Source organism: Oncorhynchus nerka, linkage group LG2 (assembly GCF_034236695.1).
Source record: "Oncorhynchus nerka isolate Pitt River linkage group LG2, Oner_Uvic_2.0, whole genome shotgun sequence".
In the NCBI taxonomy this organism is placed as follows: Eukaryota; Metazoa; Chordata; class Actinopteri; order Salmoniformes; family Salmonidae; genus Oncorhynchus; species Oncorhynchus nerka.
In genome coordinates, this window is record NC_088397.1 from 97,026,712 (window position 1) to 97,047,168 (window position 20,457).

At 46.1% G+C, this 20,457-nt stretch overlaps 1 protein-coding gene and 1 non-coding gene across 2 annotated transcripts; both read right to left on the reverse strand.

Annotated features, from left to right (window-relative positions):
• Positions 1-17,179: 17,179 nt before the first annotated feature.
• Positions 17,180-19,699, reverse strand: rpl29 (ribosomal protein L29). The gene is made up of 4 exons (XM_029656100.2): positions 19,642-19,699; positions 19,136-19,187; positions 18,843-18,907; positions 17,180-17,394 (listed from the first exon to the last, which is right to left on the reverse strand). The coding sequence occupies exons 2-4, from the start codon at positions 19,170-19,172 to the stop codon at positions 17,284-17,286; spliced, it is 213 nt and encodes a 70-aa protein (XP_029511960.1). The 5' UTR covers positions 19,173-19,187; positions 19,642-19,699; the 3' UTR covers positions 17,180-17,283.
• On the reverse strand, positions 18,457-18,682 carry LOC115126481 (small nucleolar RNA SNORA73 family). The gene has a single exon (XR_003863162.1). It is a non-coding gene; the product is annotated as a small nucleolar RNA SNORA73 family (small nucleolar RNA).
• Positions 19,700-20,457: the final 758 nt, after the last annotated feature.

Here is a 20,457-nt window from a genome sequence, read left to right on the forward strand (position 1 = left end):
ATGGGCGTGGCTACACACTAGCACATGACAAGCGTCACACAACACAAAACAGCATGCAACAACAATAAAACAGCAAACAGCAATAATAACATCATCAAACAACTGAGAGACCCAACACACACAACAACACACACACAACAAACACATAACACCAACACAACAACAACACACCACAACAACACACAACAACAACAACAACACAACACACAAATGCATAGAGAGAGATTATCTTATATTAGAGTGGTTACGAACCAACACACACATCATCGATACACATTGAGGCACTGCACATATCAATGATACATATAATATAAAGGCACGGAATCAATGTGATAAAATACATAGTAAAATCTATCAGAACAGTGATAAATGATACAAACTCACCAAGACAGATCACAACATGATAAAAACACACATTATGGAAGACTGGAGACAGATCAACTCTGTGAAACATAGGCATAACATAGGCATCCTCACCAAGATCACTGAGGCCATTACTACAGCAACAGGTGTAGGCAATCTAAGATTCAACGTGGATGGGTAAGCATTCTTACAGTGGGGTTAAAGAATCAGCAAATAATATTGCACATGACACCACATTAAGATATGTGAACTGTCACCTGGCACAGATCAATGAGGAGGTGGTTTAGACACAGGTGCAATCACAGATCATCAACATGATAACACACACACAAACATAAAGACCCTGGCACAGAGTTCACATGAGGCCATGATATAGTGTAGGAAACCCAAGCAAGATTGAATGCAGATACCAGCATTATGTGGAACTGCAATAGATCAACTGATGCAAACACATTGATGGTGTAAGGAAACGCACATTCAAACAGATAGATCACATACAATAGAGAAATAAAAATGATGGCACAGTTGAGGACACTAAATGATTCGAATGTGACAACATATGTGTGTGATAAACTGCGGCACAGATCTATAACTGTGATACACACACATATACTAAAGTTATACAGCACACATACAGGTAAGAACACTTCCACAGATCTGAAACGCTAATGCTGGGGATAAATACATACTGAGGGGCAACTCCACGATCAACTGGATAATATAACAGAAACGGCACAGATCTAATGTGGAGCAATATATTAGCTAACTCCAAGCAGATCACCTGTGATACCATGACACACTATTGACAGGTATAAGAAGGTAAGTCACAGAACAGATTTAACGTCACACTGTGGAGGGCATTATGCCACAGGTAAACTGAATAGATCACACGGATAAACATGATGGTATGGCATATTATGAGACAGATCAACTGGGAGGCCACACATTGAGGTGGGAATTGCTGGAGACTAATGGAGATGTACACACACGATACAGGATGACCTGGAAAATAGAGTCACGGTGGAGGCCATGCAAGATGCACAGTAAAAATTTGGCACAGATCACGTGATAACATATTACAACAGGGAACCCACAGATCACATGACATATTACACAGGGCACTGGCACATATCAATGTGAGGACCATATTAGAGGACACCCAGCAGATCAATGAGGCCAGCATACAGGTGTGAGATACCGTCCTGCACAGATTCAAACGTGGAGGCCGATGAGGTACAGCAAGACAGGGGCAGCAACTGGCACAGACAATGGAGGCCATATACATGTGTGGCAGACCGCATGAGCCACAAATGGAGGCAGAGAGAACAGGGGCAACACCGCGTGGCACAGAGTCAATGGAGCTACATGGAGGGGCAGACCGGCAGAGCCCAATGTGGATACTATTATTATGTGGGTGTGTAGACAATCACACGATCAAATGATAAATATATTATGTGGCAACCACGCAGATCAACGGAGCGCCATGGGGGTAAAATCACGCAATATCGAACTGATAATACTATACGCCACACTTGCATGCACAAACACATGTGTGTGTGTGAACTCTAACAGATCACTAGATCTACAATTATGTTACTTTGACACGCCATTACTGCATACAGGCACCCGCGCGATCAACGTCTGTGATCAACACAATATGTGTGTGTAACTGCACAGATCAATGGAGACAATACACACACACAGGGGGAAAACGCCAGTGAGTCAACACCTGATACCACAGGGCAATCGCACAGACACGGATACCAACAATACACATAGATTATAATATCATCAACGTGGAGGCCATATTGACTAGGCACCCGCAAGCACGAGCCCACCTGGAGGACCAGATACACAGTAAGGCTGTACACAGGGGGGTAACTCCAAGACAGATTACAACTGTGGAGAGATCTCAGCAGGGAAAACACAGATTAAACGCTGGAGATCCACATGCACACAGTGTGGAAACCTGCACAGTGACACAACGTGAGATGAATCATAGACATATGGGGCACCTCTGCTTCAACAAATGACAAAAAAACACTCAGCATAGTGGCTATCACCTACAAAACATACAGTCAACATATTCACCCGTGATACCACACACAGGCAAAGGCGGTGGCACCACGGCACGAGATCAACGTGGAGGCCGATATACACAGGAAATGCACAGTGTCAATGATATTACATATGAAACTTTCCAACAGATTGAAATGGACTATATATAAAGAACACAGATCAATGAGCAATATACGAGGATGATCAATTGTACAGATCAACGGAGAGATCATATACATGCATATAAATCACAGAACAAGAGCACATAAAGAAATATGTGTGGGGCACTGCACACACAATGTGAGACTCAGGCGCACAGGGGCAACCGGGCACAGAGTCAATGAGGCTATATGCTTACAGGTGTGGCAGCAAGTTATATGGCACAGACCATGAGGCACACAACACAGGGAAAGTGTTGAGGTACAGAGTCAATGTGTGGAGGACCTCATGGCAACATACAGGGGATACCCGGGGCATGATCACGGGAGGCCAGACACAGGGCAAGGTGGTTACAGTGGCACAGAGTCACTGGAGACCATATTATACACAGGACACCTGCACAGACAATGAGGACTACATGACAGGGTGTTATGGTACAGAGTCAATGTGGAGACTATATACAGGGGTATAAAGTACAGAGTCAATGTGAGACTATATACAGGGGGGCACTGGTACAGAGTCAATGTGGGGAGATTATATACAGGGGATACTGCACAGAGTCAATGTGGAGACTATATACAGGGGTACCACAGAGTCAATGTGGAGGCTAGTATACAGGGGCAATGCACAGAGTCAATGAGACTATGGGGTACTGGGACAGATACCGTGGGAGACAGAGTCAATGTGGGAGGCTATATACAGGGATACCGACAGAGTCAATGTGAGACTATATACAGTGGGGGATACCGGTACAGAGTCAATGGGAGCTAGAGTAGTGGGGTACTTTGTACAGAGTCAATGTGGAGGCTATATACAGGGGGTACTGCACAGAGTCAATGTGGAGGCTATATACAGGGGATAAGAACAGAGTCAATGTGGAGGCTATATAAGGGGATACTGGTACAGAGTCAATGTGGAGGCTATATGTAGGGGGAAACTGCACAGAGTGAATGTGAGGCTTATATACAGGGTGTTATGTGCACAGAGTCAATGTGGAGGCTATATACAGGGGGTACTGCACAGAGTCAATGTGGAGGCTATATACAGGGGGGATACTGGTACAGAGTCAATGTGAGGCTATATACAGGGGGTACTGGTACAGAGTCAATGTGGAGGCTATATACAGGGGGATACCGGTACAGAGTCAATGTGGAGACTATATACAGGGGTACTGGTACAGAGTCAATGTGGAGGCTATATACAGGGGTACTAGTACAGAGTCAATGTGGAGGCTATATACAGGGGATACCCGGTACAGAGTCAATGTGGAGACTATATACAGGGTACCGGTACAGAGTCAATGTGGAGGCTATATACAGGGGTACCGGTACAGAGTCAATGTGGAGGCTATATACAGGGGTACTGTAGAGTCAATGTGGAGGCTATACAGGGGTACCGGTACAGAGTCAATGTGGAGGCTATATACAGGGGGATACCAGTACAGAGTCAATGTGGAGGCTATATACAGGGGGTACCGGTACAGAGTCAATGTGGAGGCTATATACAGGGGGTACCGGTACAGAGTCAATGTGGAGGCTATATACAGGGGGTACTGGTACAGAGTCAATGTGGAGACTATATACAGGGGGTACTGGTACAGAGTCAATGTGGAGGCTATATACAGGGGGTACCGGTACAGAGTCAATGTGGAGGCTATATACAGGGGGTACCGGTACAGAGTCAATGTGGAGGCTATATACAGGGGGTATCGGTACAGAGTCAATGTGGAGGCTATATACAGGGGATACCAGTACAGAGTCAATGTGGAGGCTATATACAGGGGGTACCGGTACAGAGTCAATGTGGAGACTATATACAGGGGGTACCGGTACAGATACAATGTGGAGACTATATACAGGGGGTACCGGTACAGATACAATGTGGAGACTATATACAGGGGGTACCGGTACAGATACAATGTGGAGACTATATACAGGGGGTACCGGTACAGAGTCAATGTGGAGGCTATATACAGGGTGTTACGGTACAGAGTCAATGTGGAGGCTATATACAGGGGGTACCGGTACAGTGTCAATGTGGAGGCTATATACAGGGGGTACCGGTACAGATACAATGTGGAGACTATATACAGGGGGTACCGGTACAGAGTCAATGTGGAGGCTATATACAGGGGGATACCGGTACAGAGTCAATGTGGAGACTATATACAGGGGGTACCGGTACAGAGTCAATGTGGAGGCTATATACAGGGGGTACCGGTACAGATACAATGTGGAGACTATATACAGGGGGTACCGGTACAGAGTCAATGTGGAGGCTATATACAGGGTGTTATGGTACAGAGTCAATGTGGAGGCTATATACAGGGTGTTATGGTACAGAGTCAATGTGGAGACTATATACAGGGGGATACCGGTACAGAGTCAATGTGGAGGCTATATACAGGGTGTTATGGTACAGAGTCAATGTGGAGACTATATACAGGGGGATACCGGTACAGAGTCAATGTGGAGACTATATACAGGGGGATACCGGTACAGAGTCAATGTGGAGACTATATACAGGGGGATACCGGTACAGAGTCAATGTGGAGACTATATACAGGGGGTACCGGTACAGAGTCAATGTGGAGGCTATATACAGGGGGTACCGGTACAGAGTCAATGTGGAGACTATATACAGGGGGATACCGGTACAGAGTCAATGTGGAGGCTATATACAGGGGGATACCGGTACAGAGTCAATGTGGAGACTATATACAGGGGGATACCGGTACAGAGTCAATGTGGAGACTATATACAGGGGGTACTGGTACAGAGTCAATGTGGAGGCTATATACAGGGGGTACCGGTACAGAGTCAATGTGGAGACTATATACAGGGGGATACCGGTACAGAGTCAATGTGGAGGCTATATACAGGGGGATACCGGTACAGAGTCAATGTGGAGACTATATACAGGGGGATACCGGTACAGAGTCAATGTGGAGGCTATATACAGGGGGTACCGGTACAGAGTCAATGTGGAGGCTATATACAGGGGGTACCGGTACAGAGTCAATGTGGAGGCTATATACAGGGGGTACTGGTACAGAGTCAATGTGGAGGCTATATACAGGGGGTACCGGTACAGAGTCAATGTGGAGGCTATATACAGGGGGATACCGGTACAGAGTCAATGTGGAGACTATATACAGGGGGTACTGGTACAGAGTCAATGTGGAGGCTATATACAGGGGGTACCGGTACAGAGTCAATGTGGAGGCTATATACAGGGGGATACCGGTACAGAGTCAATGTGGAGACTATATACAGGGGGTACTGGTACAGAGTCAATGTGGAGGCTATATACAGGGGGTACCGGTACAGAGTCAATGTGGAGACTATATACAGGGGGTACCGGTACAGAGTCAATGTGGAGGCTATATACAGGGGGTACCGGTACAGAGTCAATGTGGAGGCTATATACAGGGGGTACCGGTACAGAGTCAATGTGGAGGCTATATACAGGGGGTACCGGTACAGAGTCAATGTGGAGGCTATATACAGGGGGATACCGGTACAGAGTCAATGTGGAGGCTATATACAGGGTGTTACGGTACAGAGTCAATGTGGAGGCTATATACAGGGGGTACCGGTACAGAGTCAATGTGGAGACTATATACAGGGGGATACCGGTACAGAGTCAATGTGGAGGCTATATACAGGGGGTACCGGTACAGAGTCAATGTGGAGGCTATACACAGGGTGTTACGGTACAGAGTCAATGTGGAGGTTATATACAGGGGGCACCGGTACAGAGTCAATGTGGAGGCTATATACAGGGGGTACCAGTACAGAGTCAATGTGGAGGCTATATACAGGGGGTACTGGTACAGAGTCAATGTGGAGGCTATATACAGGGGGTACCGGTACAGAGTCAATGTGGAGGCTATATACAGGGGGATACCGGTACAGAGTCAATGTGGAGACTATATACAGGGGGTACTGGTACAGAGTCAATGTGGAGGCTATATACAGGGGGTACTGCACAGAGTCATGTGGAGGCTATATACAGGGGGATATTGTACAGAGTCAATGTGGAGACTATATACAGGGGGTACTGGTACAGAGTCAATGTGGAGGCTATATACAGGGGGTGTTACGGTACAGAGTCAATGTGGAGACTATATACAGGGGTACCGGTACAGAGTCAATGTGGAGGCTATATACAGGGGGATACCGGTACAGAGTCAATGTGGAGGCTATATACAGGGGGTACCGGTACAGAGTCAATGTGGAGGCTATATACAGGGGGTACCGGTACAGAGTCAATGTGGAGGCTATATACAGGGGGATACCGGTACAGAGTCAATGTGGAGGCTATATACAGGGTGTTACGGTACAGAGTCAATGTGGAGGCTATATACAGGGGGTACCGGTACAGAGTCAATGTGGAGACTATATACAGGGGGATACCGGTACAGAGTCAATGTGGAGGCTATATACAGGGGGTACCGGTACAGAGTCAATGTGGAGGCTATACACAGGGTGTTACGGTACAGAGTCAATGTGGAGGTTATATACAGGGGGCACCGGTACAGAGTCAATGTGGAGGCTATATACAGGGGGTACCAGTACAGAGTCAATGTGGAGGCTATATACAGGGGATACCGGTACAGAGTCAATGTGGAGGCTATATTCAGGGTGTTACGGTACAGAGTCAATGTGGAGGCTATATACAGGGGGTAACGGTACAGAGTCAATGTGGAGGCTATATACAGGGGGATACCGGTACAGAGTCAATGTGGAGGCTATATACAGGGGATACCAGTACAGAGTCAATGTGGAGGCTATATACAGGGGGATACCGGTACAGAGTCAATGTGGAGACTATATACAGGGGGTACCGGTACAGAGTCAATGTGGAGGCTATATACAGGGGGTACCGGTACAGAGTCAATGTGGAGACTATATACAGGGGGTACCGGTACAGAGTCAATGTGGAGGCTATATACAGGGGGTACCGGTACAGAGTCAATGTGGAGACTATATACAGGGTATTACGGTACAGAGTCAATGTGGAGGCTATATACAGGGGGTACCGGTACAGAGTCAATGTGGAGGCTATATACAGGGGGATACCGGTACAGAGTCAATGTGGAGGCTATATACAGGGGGATACCGGTACAGAGTCAATGTGGAGACTATATACAGGGTATTACGGTACAGAGTCAATGTGGAGGCTATATACAGGGTATTACGGTACAGAGTCAATGTGGAGGCTATATACAGGGGGTACCAGTACAGAGTCAATGTGGAGGCTATATACAGGGGGTACCGGTACAGAGTCAATGTGGAGGCTATATACAGGGGGATACCGGTACAGAGTCAATGTGGAGACTATATACAGGGTGTTACGGTACAGAGTCAATGTGGAGGCTATATACAGGGGGTACCGGTACAGAGTCAATGTGGAGGCTATATACAGGGGGATACCGGTACAGAGTCAATGTGGAGGCTATATACAGGGGGATACCGGTACAGAGTCAATGTGGAGACTATATACAGGGGGATACCGGTACAGAGTCAATGTGGAGGCTATATACAGGGGGATACCAGTACAGAGTCAATGTGGAGGCTATATACAGGGGGTACCGGTACAGAGTCAATGTGGAGGCTATATACAGGGGATACCGGTACAGAGTCAATGTGGAGACTATATACAGGGGGATACCGGTACAGAGTCAATGTGGAGGCTATATACAGGGGGTACCGGTACGGAGTCAATGTGGAGGCTATATACAGGGGATACCGGTACAGAGTCAATGTGGAGACTATATACAGGGGGTACCGGTACAGAGTCAATGTGGAGGCTATACAGGGGGTACGGAGTCAATGTGGAGGCTATATACAGGGGGTACCGGTACAGAGTCAATGTGGAGACTATATACAGGGGGATACCGGTACAGAGTCAATGTGGAGGCTATATACAGGGTGTTACGGTACAGAGTCAATGTGGAGGCTATATACAGGGGGTACCGGTACAGAGTCAATGTGGAGGCTATATACAGGGGGTACTGGTACAGAGTCAATGTGGAGGCTATATACAGGGGGTACCGGTACAGAGTCAATGTGGAGGCTATATACAGGGGGTACCGGTACGGAGTCAATGTGGAGGCTATATACAGGGGGTACCGGTACAGAGTCAATGTGGAGGCTATATACAGGGGGTACCGGTACAGAGTCAATGTGGAGCTATATCAACTGGTACAGAGTCAATGAGGAGGCTATATACAAGGGGTACCGGTACAGAGTCAATGAGGAGGCTATATACAGGGGTACCGGTACAGAGTCAATGTGGAGGCTATATACAGGGGTATACAGAGTCAATGTGGAGGCTATATACAGGGGGTACAGAGTCAATGTGGAGGCTATATACAGGGGGTATGCAGAGTCAATGTGGAGGCTATATACAGGGGGTACGGCACAGAGTCAATGTGGAGGCTATATACAGGGGCACAGAGTCAATGTGGAGGCTATATACTGGGGATACCGGTACAGAGTCAATGTGGAGGCTATATACAGGGGGTACCGGTACAGAGTCAATGTGGAGGCTATACACAGGGTGTTACGGTACAGAGTCAATGTGGAGGTTATATACAGGGGGCACCGGTACAGAGTCAATGTGGAGGCTATATACAGGGGGTACCAGTACAGAGTCAATGTGGAGGCTATATACAGGGGATACCGGTACAGAGTCAATGTGGAGGCTATATTCAGGGTGTTACGGTACAGAGTCAATGTGGAGGCTATATACAGGGTGTACCGGTACAGAGTCAATGTGGAGGCTATATACAGGGGATACCGGTCCAGAATCAATGTGGAGACCATATACAGGGTGTACCGGTACAGAGTCAATGTGGAGGCTATATACAGGGGATACCAGTACAGAATCAATGTGGAGACTATATACAGGGGGTACCGGTACAGAGTCAATGTGGAGGCTATATACAGGGGGTACTGGTACAGAGTCAATGAGGAGGCTATATACAAGGGGTACCGGTACAGAGTCAATGTGGAGGCTATATACAGGGGGTACCGGTACAGAGTCAATGTGGAGGCTATATACAGGGGGTATCGGTACAGAGTCAATGTGGAGGCTATATACAGGGGGTACCGGTACGGAGTCAATGTGGAGGCTATATACAGGGGGTACCGGTAAAAAGTCTATGTGGAGGCTATATACAGGGGGTACCGGTACGGAGTCAATGTGGAGGCTATATACAGGGGGTACCGGTACAGAGTCAATGTGGAGGCTATATACTGGGGATACCGGTACAGAGTCAATGTGGAGGCTATATACAGGGGGTATCGGTACAGAGTCAATGTGGAGGCTATATACAGGGGGTACCGATACAGAGTCAATGTGGAGGCTATATACAGGGGGTACCGGCACAGAGTCAATATGGAGGCTATATACAGGGGTACCGGTACAGAGTCAATGTGGAGGCTATATACAGGGGGTACCGGTACAGAGTCAATGTGGAGGCTATATACAGGGGGTACCGGTACAGAGTCAATGTGGAGGCTATACACAGGGTGTTACGGTACAGAGTCAATGTGGAGGTTATATACAGGGGGCACCGGTACAGAGTCAATGTGGAGGCTATATACAGGGGGTACCAGTACAGAGTCAATGTGGAGGCTATATACAGGGGGTACCGGTACAGAGTCAATGTGGAGGCTATATTCAGGGTGTTACGGTACAGAGTCAATGTGGAGGCTATATACAGGGGGTACCAGTACAGAGTCAATGTGGAGGCTATATACAAGGTGTTATGGTACAGAATCAATGTGGAGGCTATATACAGGGTGTTACGGTACAGAATCAATGTGGAGGCTATATACAGGGGGTACCGGTACAGAGTCAATGTGGAGGCTATATACAGGGGGTACCGGTACAGAGTCAATGTGGAGGCTATATACAGGGTGTTACGGTACAGAATCAATGTGGAGGCTATATACAGGGGGTATCGGTACAGAGTCAGTGTGGAGGCTATATACAGGGGGTACCAGTACAGAGTCAATGTGGAGGCTATATACAGGGGGTACCGGTACAGAGTCAATGTGGAGGCTATTTACAGAGGGAACCGGTACAGAGTCAATGTGGAGGCTATATACAGGGGGTACCGGTACAGAGTCAATGTGGAGGCTATATACAGGGGGTACCGGTACAGAGTCAATATGGAGGCTATATACAGGAGGTATCGGTACAGAGTCAATGTGGAGGCTATATACAGGGGGTACCGGTACGGAGTCAATGTGGAGGCTATATACAGGGGGTACCGGTACGGAGTCAATGTGGAGGCTATATACAGGGGGTACCGGTCCAGAATCAATGTGGAGACCATATACAGGGGGTACCGGTACAGAGTCAATGTGGAGGCTATATACAGGGGGTACCAGTACAGAGTCAATGTGGAGGCTATATACAGGGGGTACCGGTACAGAGTCAATGTGGAGGCTATATTCAGGGTGTTACGGTACAGAGTCAATGTGGAGGCTATATACAGGGGGTACCGGTACAGAGTCAATGTGGAGGCTATATACAGGGGGTACCGGTACAGAGTCAATGTGGAGGCTATACACAGGGTGTTACGGTACAGAGTCAATGTGGAGGCTATATACAGGGTGTTACGGTACAGAGTCAATGTGGAGGCTATATACAGGGGGTACCAGTACAGAGTCAATGTGGAGGCTATATACAGGGTGTTACGGTACAGAGTCAATGTGGAGGCTATATACAGGGTGTTACGGTACAGAGTCAATGTGGAGGCTATATACAGGGGGTACCAGTACAGAGTCAATGTGGAGGCTATATACAGGGTGTTACGGTACAGAATCAATGTGGAGGCTATATACAGTGTGTTACGGTACAGAATCAATGTGGAGGCTATATACAGGGGGTACCGGTACAGAGTCAATGTGGAGGCTATATACAGGGTGTTACGGTACAGAATCAATGTGGAGGCTATATACAGGGGGTATCGGTACAGAGTCAGTGTGGAGGCTATATACAGGGGGTACCGGTACAGAGTCAATGTGGAGGCTATATACAGGGGGTATCGGTACAGAGTCAATGTGGAGGCTATATACAGGGGGTATCGGTACAGAGTCAATGTGGAGGCTATATACAGGGGGTATCGGTACAGAGTCAATGTGGAGGCTATTTACAGGGGGTATCGGTACAGAGTCAATGCGGAGGCTATTTACAGAGGGAACCGGTACAGAGTCAATATGGAGGCTATATACAGGGGGTACCGGTACAGAGTCAATATGGAGGCTATATACAGGGGGTATCGGTACAGAGTCAATATGGAGGCTATATACAGGGGGTACCGGTACAGAGTCAATGTGGAGGCTATATACAGGGTGTTACGGTACAGAGTCAATGTGGAGGCTATATACAGGGGTTCCTGGTACAGAGTCAATATGGAGGCTATACACAGGGGGTACCGGTACAGAGTCAATATGGAGGCTATATACAGGGGGTACCGGTACAGAGTCAATATGGAGGCTATACACAGGGGTTCCTGGTACAGAGTCAATGTGTGGGGGCAACGATTAGTCGAGGTAATTGAGGTAATATATACTGTACATGTGGGTAGAGTTATTAAAGTGACTTATAGATAATAACAGAGAGTAGCAGCAGCTGTGGGAGCAAGAGGTACATATAGGGACAAACATAATACTGTAGAGCAAAGGTGTACATTAGACCACAAACAGAAAGCGGACAGGAAACCAGAGATTAAACAGACATAAGTGTAATGGCCGAAGCCATACGTGCTTTACTGTGCATAAGGGCTTAGGGCAAAGAGGAGGAGGTGACCCTTAAATACATTATCTATTATGGAAAGAGCAGGACACCATTATAAAGATTAGATAGAGAGGAACAAACATAAGTGCTTAGGTTAAAGGCCATAAGTGCTTAGGGTAAGAAAGACATATATTAATTTTAGGATACGAGAGAGTCCTGCCACCATTGTAATCTAATCAAGAGCGGATACAGGCGTTATTAGGCATGAACAAGCAGGAAGCCTGGACTGAAAGATAATGGTGGCCGATGACCTGAGGGATGTAACTCCATTAACATATGGAATGGACTCATATACTGTGTGTGTATAAATACAGAGCCAGTGCTCTGGGAAAGTGTGTGTTCCGCGGACCATCTAGGCTTCTGATATGTTTGTATTAAAAGCCTATATTGAATTCACAAGTTCTTGTAAGTGTTATATTTTGTAACGGGGGGGGTGCAAATAGTCTGGGTAGCCATTTGATTAGATGTTCAGTAGTGTTATGGCTTGGGGGTAGAAGCTGTTTAGAAGCCTCTTGAACCAAGACTTGGTGCTAGGGTACCGCGTGGTAGCAGAGAAAACAGTCTGTGACTAGGGTGGCCGGAGACTTTGACAATCTTTTGGGCCTTCCACTGACACCGCCTGGTATATATGTCCTGGATGGCAGGAAGCTTGGCCTCAGTGATGTCCTGGGCCGTATGCACTACCCTCTGTTAGTGCCTTGTGGTTGGAAGCAGAGCAGTTGCCATACCAGGTTGTGATGCAACCAATCAGGATGCTCTCTATGGTGCGGCTGTAGAACCTTTTGAACATCTGAGGACCAATGCCAAATCTTTTTAGTCTCCTGAGGGGGAATGGGTTTTGTCGTGCCCTCTTCACGACTGTCTTGGTGTGTTTGGACCATGTTAGATGTCTGTGATGTGGACACCAAGGAACTTGAAGCTCTCAACCTGCTCCACTACATCCCCGTCGATGAGAATGGAGGCGTGGCTCGGGTCCTCCTTTTTCTGAAGTTCACAATCATCTTCTTAGGTCTTGATCACGTTGAGGGAGAGGTTGTTGTCCTGGCACCACACACTGTCTCGTCGTTGTTGGTGATCAGGACTCCCACTGTTGTGTCATCGGCAAACTTAATGATGGGGTTGGAGTCGTGCCTGGCCGTGCAGTCATGAGTGAACAGGGAGTACAGGAGGGGACTGAGCATGCACCCCTGAGGAGCCCCCGTGTTAAGGATCAGCGTGGCGAATGTGTTGTTACCTACCCTTACCACCTTAGGGCAGGCCATCAGGAAGTCCAGGATCCAGTTGCAGAGGGAGGTGTTTAGTTCCAGGGTCCTTAGCCTAGTGATGAGCCTTGAGGGCACTATGGTGGTGAACGCTGAGCTGTCGTCAATGAATAGCATTCTCACATTCCTTGTGTTTTATGTTGTTTACTACATAGTGTTTTATGTTGTTTACTTTGTAGTGTTTGTTGTTGTTTACTTTGTAGTGTTTTATGTTGTTTACTATGTAGTGTTTTATGTTGTTTACTACATAGTGTTTGTTGTTTACTACATAGTGTTTGTTGTTTACTACATAGTGTTTTATGTTGTTTACTACATAGTGTTTTATGTTGTTTACTACATAGTGTTTTATGTTGTTTACTTTGTAGTGTTTGTTGTTTACTACATAGTGTTTGTTGTTTACTACATAGTGTTTTATGTTGTTTACTATGTATTGTTTTATGTTGTTTACTACATAGTGTTTTATGTTGTTTCTTTGTAGTGTTTTATAAATCCAGAGAATGCCAGACTTTGATGACAAAACTTGCCCACGAAGGACCGCTGTCAAGTGAGAAGAACACAAAATGTGTTGTATGCTGCTGCATAATGATGTAATATGCCAGGGAGATATGTCTACTGTAGCTAAGAAAGTAATACTAAGTGTATGTTGTGTAGTAAGCTGTTCGTAGCCCATGTGCCTCAACCTAATAATTTGGTCTATTTTCACCTCTTAATTTCACCTACTGTTCTGACTTGGTGTTGCACATGTAGTCTATAACTCATTTCTGAGATATGTAATCATTGAATATTGTAAGAGCTTTCATTGTCTGCTTATATGCCCCCTTTATTAATCCTACGGTTCTGACTTGGTGTACAGGGAGAACACTCACTGTAAGAACGGCCCATGTTCTGAATTCTGTCGCTGTACATTTCAAAAGTGCTGAACAAATAGTTATGACTACGTCCAACCTACCTTGGTCATTGTCTTAATCGAAATGATGGATTGTTTTCTGGATTGTTTTCTATTTTCCACTTGTCGTCCTTATGCCATGGCTGTCCAACCCTCTTCCTGGAGATCTACTGTCCTGTAGGTTTTCAGTCCAACCCTCTTCCTGGAGATCTACTGTCCTGTGGATTTTCAGTCTAACCCTCTTCCTGGAGATCTACTGTCCTGTAGGTTATCAGTCCAACCCTCTTCCTGGAGATCTACTGTCCTGTGGATTTTCAGTCTAACCCTCTTCCTGGAGATCTACTGTCCTGTGGATTTTCAGTCTAACCCTCTTCCTGGAGATCTACTGTCCTGTAGGTTATCAGTCCAACCCTCTTCCTGGAGATCTACTGTCCTGTAGGTTATCAGTCCAACCCTCTTCCTGGAGATCTACTGTCCTGTGGGTTTTCAGTCTAACCCTCTTCCTGGAGATCTACTGTCCTGTAGGTTTTCAGTCCAACCCTCTTCCTGGAGATCTACTGTCCTGTAGGTTATCAGTCCAACCCTCTTCCTGGAGATCTACTGTCCTGTAGGTTATCAGTCCAACCCTCTTCCTGGAGATCTACTGTCCTGTAGGTTATCAGTCCAACTCTCTTCCTGGGGATCTGCTGTCCTGTAGGTTATCAGTCCAACTCTCTTCCTGGGGATCTGCTGTCCTGTAGGACTCCTCTTCCCCAGGAAGAGGGTTGGACTGATAACCTACAGGACAGCAGATCCCCAGGAAGGTGGGGCAGCTCTGCCTTATGCCATAGTTTGTACATATTAACTGTCAGTAGAAACCACATTTGTTTAAGTAAGTCAGCCATGTTTAAAAAATAAATAAATAAAGTCAGTAAATGAGGCTGAATAAACTGTTTCGCTGTCAGACAAAGCTCAGCTGATAGCCAGCTGTAGCAGTGGTAAGGTGTTGGGACAGCTTTATGTAGGCCCTAACAGTTCGTTGGCACCGTTTGTTCCCGTTACAGTGCAATTCACGTATTGTTTAGTGTCGTAATTTTTTTGTTGTTGTTGTCCCAACAAGATTTACACACTAAATATCGCCACTGAATACACCACATTAAAATACCAAGGAAAGTGTGTTGCTAGCACCATCCAAATTTGATTTTGACACGTCATAACACAAATAGGTTTAGCTAGCGTTTAAATCAAACCTGGACGGTGCTAGATACACATGTATTCCTTGGTATTTTAATGGCCACGGAGTGACAACAGTGGTACTATACAGAGAAAAGATGTTTGTCTAGGAACCGAGAAGTCCGGTCAACTTTTCCCTGTATAGTACTGTAACACTGTTCTCACTGTCTTAGCATATTTAGGCCTCGACATTGTAAACATGCCCTCTAGTCAGTTTAGCTAATAGCCAGAGCCTGGCGGCCAGTCTGATACAGCAGCTGTCGATGGTACAGAGTTTAGTCTCAACACAATAGACACCAGTCCCGTTGATGGTACCCAGTTTAGTCTCAACACAATAGACACCAGTCCTGTTGATGGTACCCAGTTTAGTCTCAACACAATAGACACCAGTCCCGTTGATGGTACCCAGTTTAGTCTCAACACAATAGACACCAGTCTCGTTGATGGTACCCAGTTTAGTCTCAACACAATAGACACCAGTCCCGTTGATGGTACCCAGTTTAGTCTCAACACAATAGACACCAGTCCTGTTGATGGTACCCAGTTTAGTCTGTCAGAAGACACCGGTCCTGTTGATGGTACCCAGTTTAGCCTCAACACAATAGACACCAGTCCTGTTGATGGTATCCCAGTGTAGTCTTAACACAGAATAGACCCCACTCCTGTGACAAGACCCATAATCCACAGCTCATCCCCGTGACCCTCCTAGCTAGCATCTAGCCCCATGATCCTCCTAGCTAGCATCTAGCCCCATGATCCTCCTAGCTAGCGTCTAGCCCCATGATCCTCCTAGCTAGCGTCTAGCCCCATGATCCTCCTAGCTAGCGTCTAGCCCCATGACCCTCCTAGCTAGCGTCTAACCCCATGACCCTCCTAGCTAGCGTCTAGCCCCATGATCCTCCTAGCTAGCGTCTAGCCCCATGACCCTCCTAGCTAGCGTCTAGCCCCATGATCCTCCTAGCTAGCGTCTAGCCCCATGATCCCCCTAGCTAGCGTCTAGCCCCATGATCCTCCTAGCTAGCGTCTAGCCCCATGACCCTAGCTTCTCATACTCCACAATTCATGTTATCTTTCTGCAAATACTTTGGACAGCCCTTTTTTTACAATCGATTAAAACAGTTTGGGTTCTGATGGGGGTACGACAATTGAATCACTGACATAAGTTATATTCTTCAAGAATCAATATATATCACAAATGTAAGGTCCAAAAACAGATGTACCAATCACAGATTGACCCTTTAAAAGACTAGTGCCAATGTATAGCTCTGGTCATCTCCATTTCCAAGCTGAAGGATGCCATAGTGTTGTTGGAAATGAAAGCCATGTTGAGGTAGGAGAGCTAGGCTATTATATGAAATATAACACGAACAGTCAACCCAGTAATATTAAAAGGGATAGATCAGTAAATGAAGTTACAATGTAAAACACCCCAATCCTTTTTTTATTTTTTTTTAAGCAAAGCACAGCTTTATTGTGATGGTAACAAAGTCAATGGACCGTGGAGATGCAGAGGAGACACCCCGTCTAAGGGGCGGCGGCATCAGCGATCTTCTTGGCTGCTGCGTTGGCGGCCTTCTGACCCTTCTTGTTGTGCTTCTTGGCAAAACGCAAGTTCTTCATGAACTTAGGGTCAACCTTGGGAGGCGATAAAGAGAGGGAGGGAGAGAGAGAGAGTAAGTTGCAGGCAAACTCTGGTTAAAAAAAATATATAAAAACTGCAACAAGTAGTGTTTGTGGCCCGTTTCATGAGCTGAATTTTTTTTTTTTTTTAAATCCTGGAAAAATGTTCCATCCACCTGAGATGCTGATTAAACAGGATCACTACACAGGTGCACCTTGTGCCGGGGGACAAAAGGTCGCAACAATGTCACAGATATCTAAAGTTTTGAAGAAGTGTGCAATTTGCATGCTGACTGCAGGAATGTCCACCAGAGCTGTTGCCAGATATTTGAATGTTAATTTCTCTACCATAAGCCACCTCAAATGTCATTTTAGAGAATTTAGCAGTACGGCCAACCGGTCTCACAACCACAGAGGTTATACCCATCTGCAGTTAGCCTATTGTGCTAAAGATGGGATCATTAAACTATTAGCACAATTGCTACGCATTTCGATATTGCCTATAGGGAACAAAATAGGGAACATCATCTCTACGACAACGGCTGTTAAGCGAGCTGCGTCAGGTCCGTCTAAATAAAAATAAATGTGTGACTGCGGTTCGTGACCAGTTCTCGCGGGAGTCGTACAGAAAGCCGGCGACAACGGTATGAAAAGATGTAGGTGCTGGCGGTAATGAATAGACCAGCCCAGCGGAGACTTCCTTCCTCCCAGTCTGATCATTTCCCCACATTGAGTACATTGAATACAGTATAAACCAGAGAGATACGTCCATACATAAGGATGTATTTAGACAGGCTAATACTGATCTTTTATACATTTACCTTTATTTAACTAGGCAAGTCAGTTAAATCTTTGGCAGATGAGATCAGAGCTTTTGCCAATAACTGAGCAAAATATCAGAATTGGGCTGTCTGTGTAAATGAAGCCATGAGCCAGGGGCAGAACGACAGATTTGTACCTTGTCAGCTCGGGGATTTGAACTTGCAACCTTCCGGTTACTAGTCCAACGCTCTAACCACTAGGCTACCCTGCCGCCCTGAAGCCATGAGAGTAGCAGCTCCTAAAAGTAAGTCTATAAGTTGTGCAATGCATGGTTTAGCCCCCCAGTCATGGCCCAAGGAGCTCTGGGAAGATGTAGGAATATACAGAACGCCGTCCTCACCAGCCCGAGGGGCCGGGGGGACAAAGCTTGCTCTACGATGCCGTGGAACGGGACTGTACGTCACAGCAGCGAAGTGCTACGCTCCCATACGCCACAAGGACAGAGCCATGCGAGAGCAACCTCACAGGATGTCCACATCGGAATTAGGGCACCTTTTATTTTGTTACATTTAATATTATTGAGGCAAAGGCACCCACATCTGATTTACATAAACCACCAGGTGTGAATGACAATGCACTTGATCTAACTTGGGCAACATTACAAACTGCATAACAAATCATAACGGCAGATCAATAAATACCCCTTTCATGGACTCGTAACGGTCTGGTCTGGGCTTCTTGATCCCATTCCTGTGGGCCTTACGGGCTGTGGACAGACAGGAGAAAAAGACGCGTCAACAGGTTTATGGAAACAATGACCTCAAAATGAAAACAGGATTCAGGCTACTCCTGCAGAGCTCTAGTCAATTTATTTTTGAAAACGGACACGAAACAACCGGGTAAGCTATTAATCCTGTATTGACAACTAGCTAGTTAGCTAGGCACTTATATCTAGCTAACTAGCTTAACTTCCTAACCATCCATTTCTACTCACACTGGTTGTGGGTGGTGTGATTCTTTGACTTTGCCATTTCTGTTCTGTGGATCTGTTGACGGAAGAGAACAGAAATTAGTTTAATTTCAGAACTGACCAAAAAAAAAAACACGCAGGAACTCATGTCTGCTACACTAACTATTTATAAGAGGACGACTGACTAAATAGAAACAAGCCGTAGGGGGTTTTCAACGATGTAAACATTGACATTATCACCGTATACGTGCTGAAAGCCAGTATTATCCAAAACATTTAACACATTTTCAATTTGGTGAGTTTGTTGGTGTGTTTTCCTAGCATGAATATCTAGCGGGTAGAAAGGGACAGCCGACCTAGTTATATAGTTTTAATCATCAAGCGGGAACAAATTTAGCAAATATAAAGATGCCTGTGTGGTTCGTGATATTTTCCACTATAAACACACATTCATGGCTGATAAGAATCTTAAAAAACACAGGAGGATTGATGTAGATTAACATGTTAGAGTCAGGAGTGAAATTCATTACCTGCCACACGTAAGAGACGGAAACCGGAAGAGAAAGAACTGAACCGAACGAACCCAAATATGAACCATCGAATCAGGAGCGGCGACCGGAAACGACAAGACGTTGAATGGGGGACACTGCCGCCTAGTGCAGTGGACAAGACATTACACCATCAACATTTCCAGACAGCAGGTGTCACTGTCAGTCCACATGATTTTCTACAACCATGAACAACAAAGGTAAGGATAATACTACCGTGGGGTTTAATGTGCATGAACGACAGGGTACATTCATGTTAGGAATGACTTATTCTCGTTTGCTGGCAGGCCTGACCTCAAAATGTGACATTCAGAGTTTTTTAAATAATTGTTGTAAAACACATTTAAACAAGGCAGTCCTGCATAACTAGCTAGCCAGGCATCATCACAAGGTTGCTAATGCTAACTATTGACCTCACAATGTGACACGCAGGGTTTTCAAATATAATTGTTGTAAAGTTGTGTGTATAGTAATGTTGAATAAGGATGATGACCAGATGGGCAGGCATACCGACAGAGACAGTATAAATATGAGAGACCCCAGTTGGCCCCTGCTCTCTGTGTGTTGTGGTATGGTTACTCAGTGGTTCAGCTGGCCCCTGCTCTCTGTGTGTTGTGGTATGGTTACTCAGTGGTTCAGCTGGCCCCTGCTCTCTGTGTGTTGTGGTATGGTTCAGTGGTCAGTGGTTCAGCTGGCCCCTGCTCTCAGTATGGTTACTCAGTGGTTCAGCTGGCCCCTGCTCTCTGTGTGTTGTGGTATGGTTACTCAGTGGTTCAGCTGGCCCCTGCTCTCTGTGTG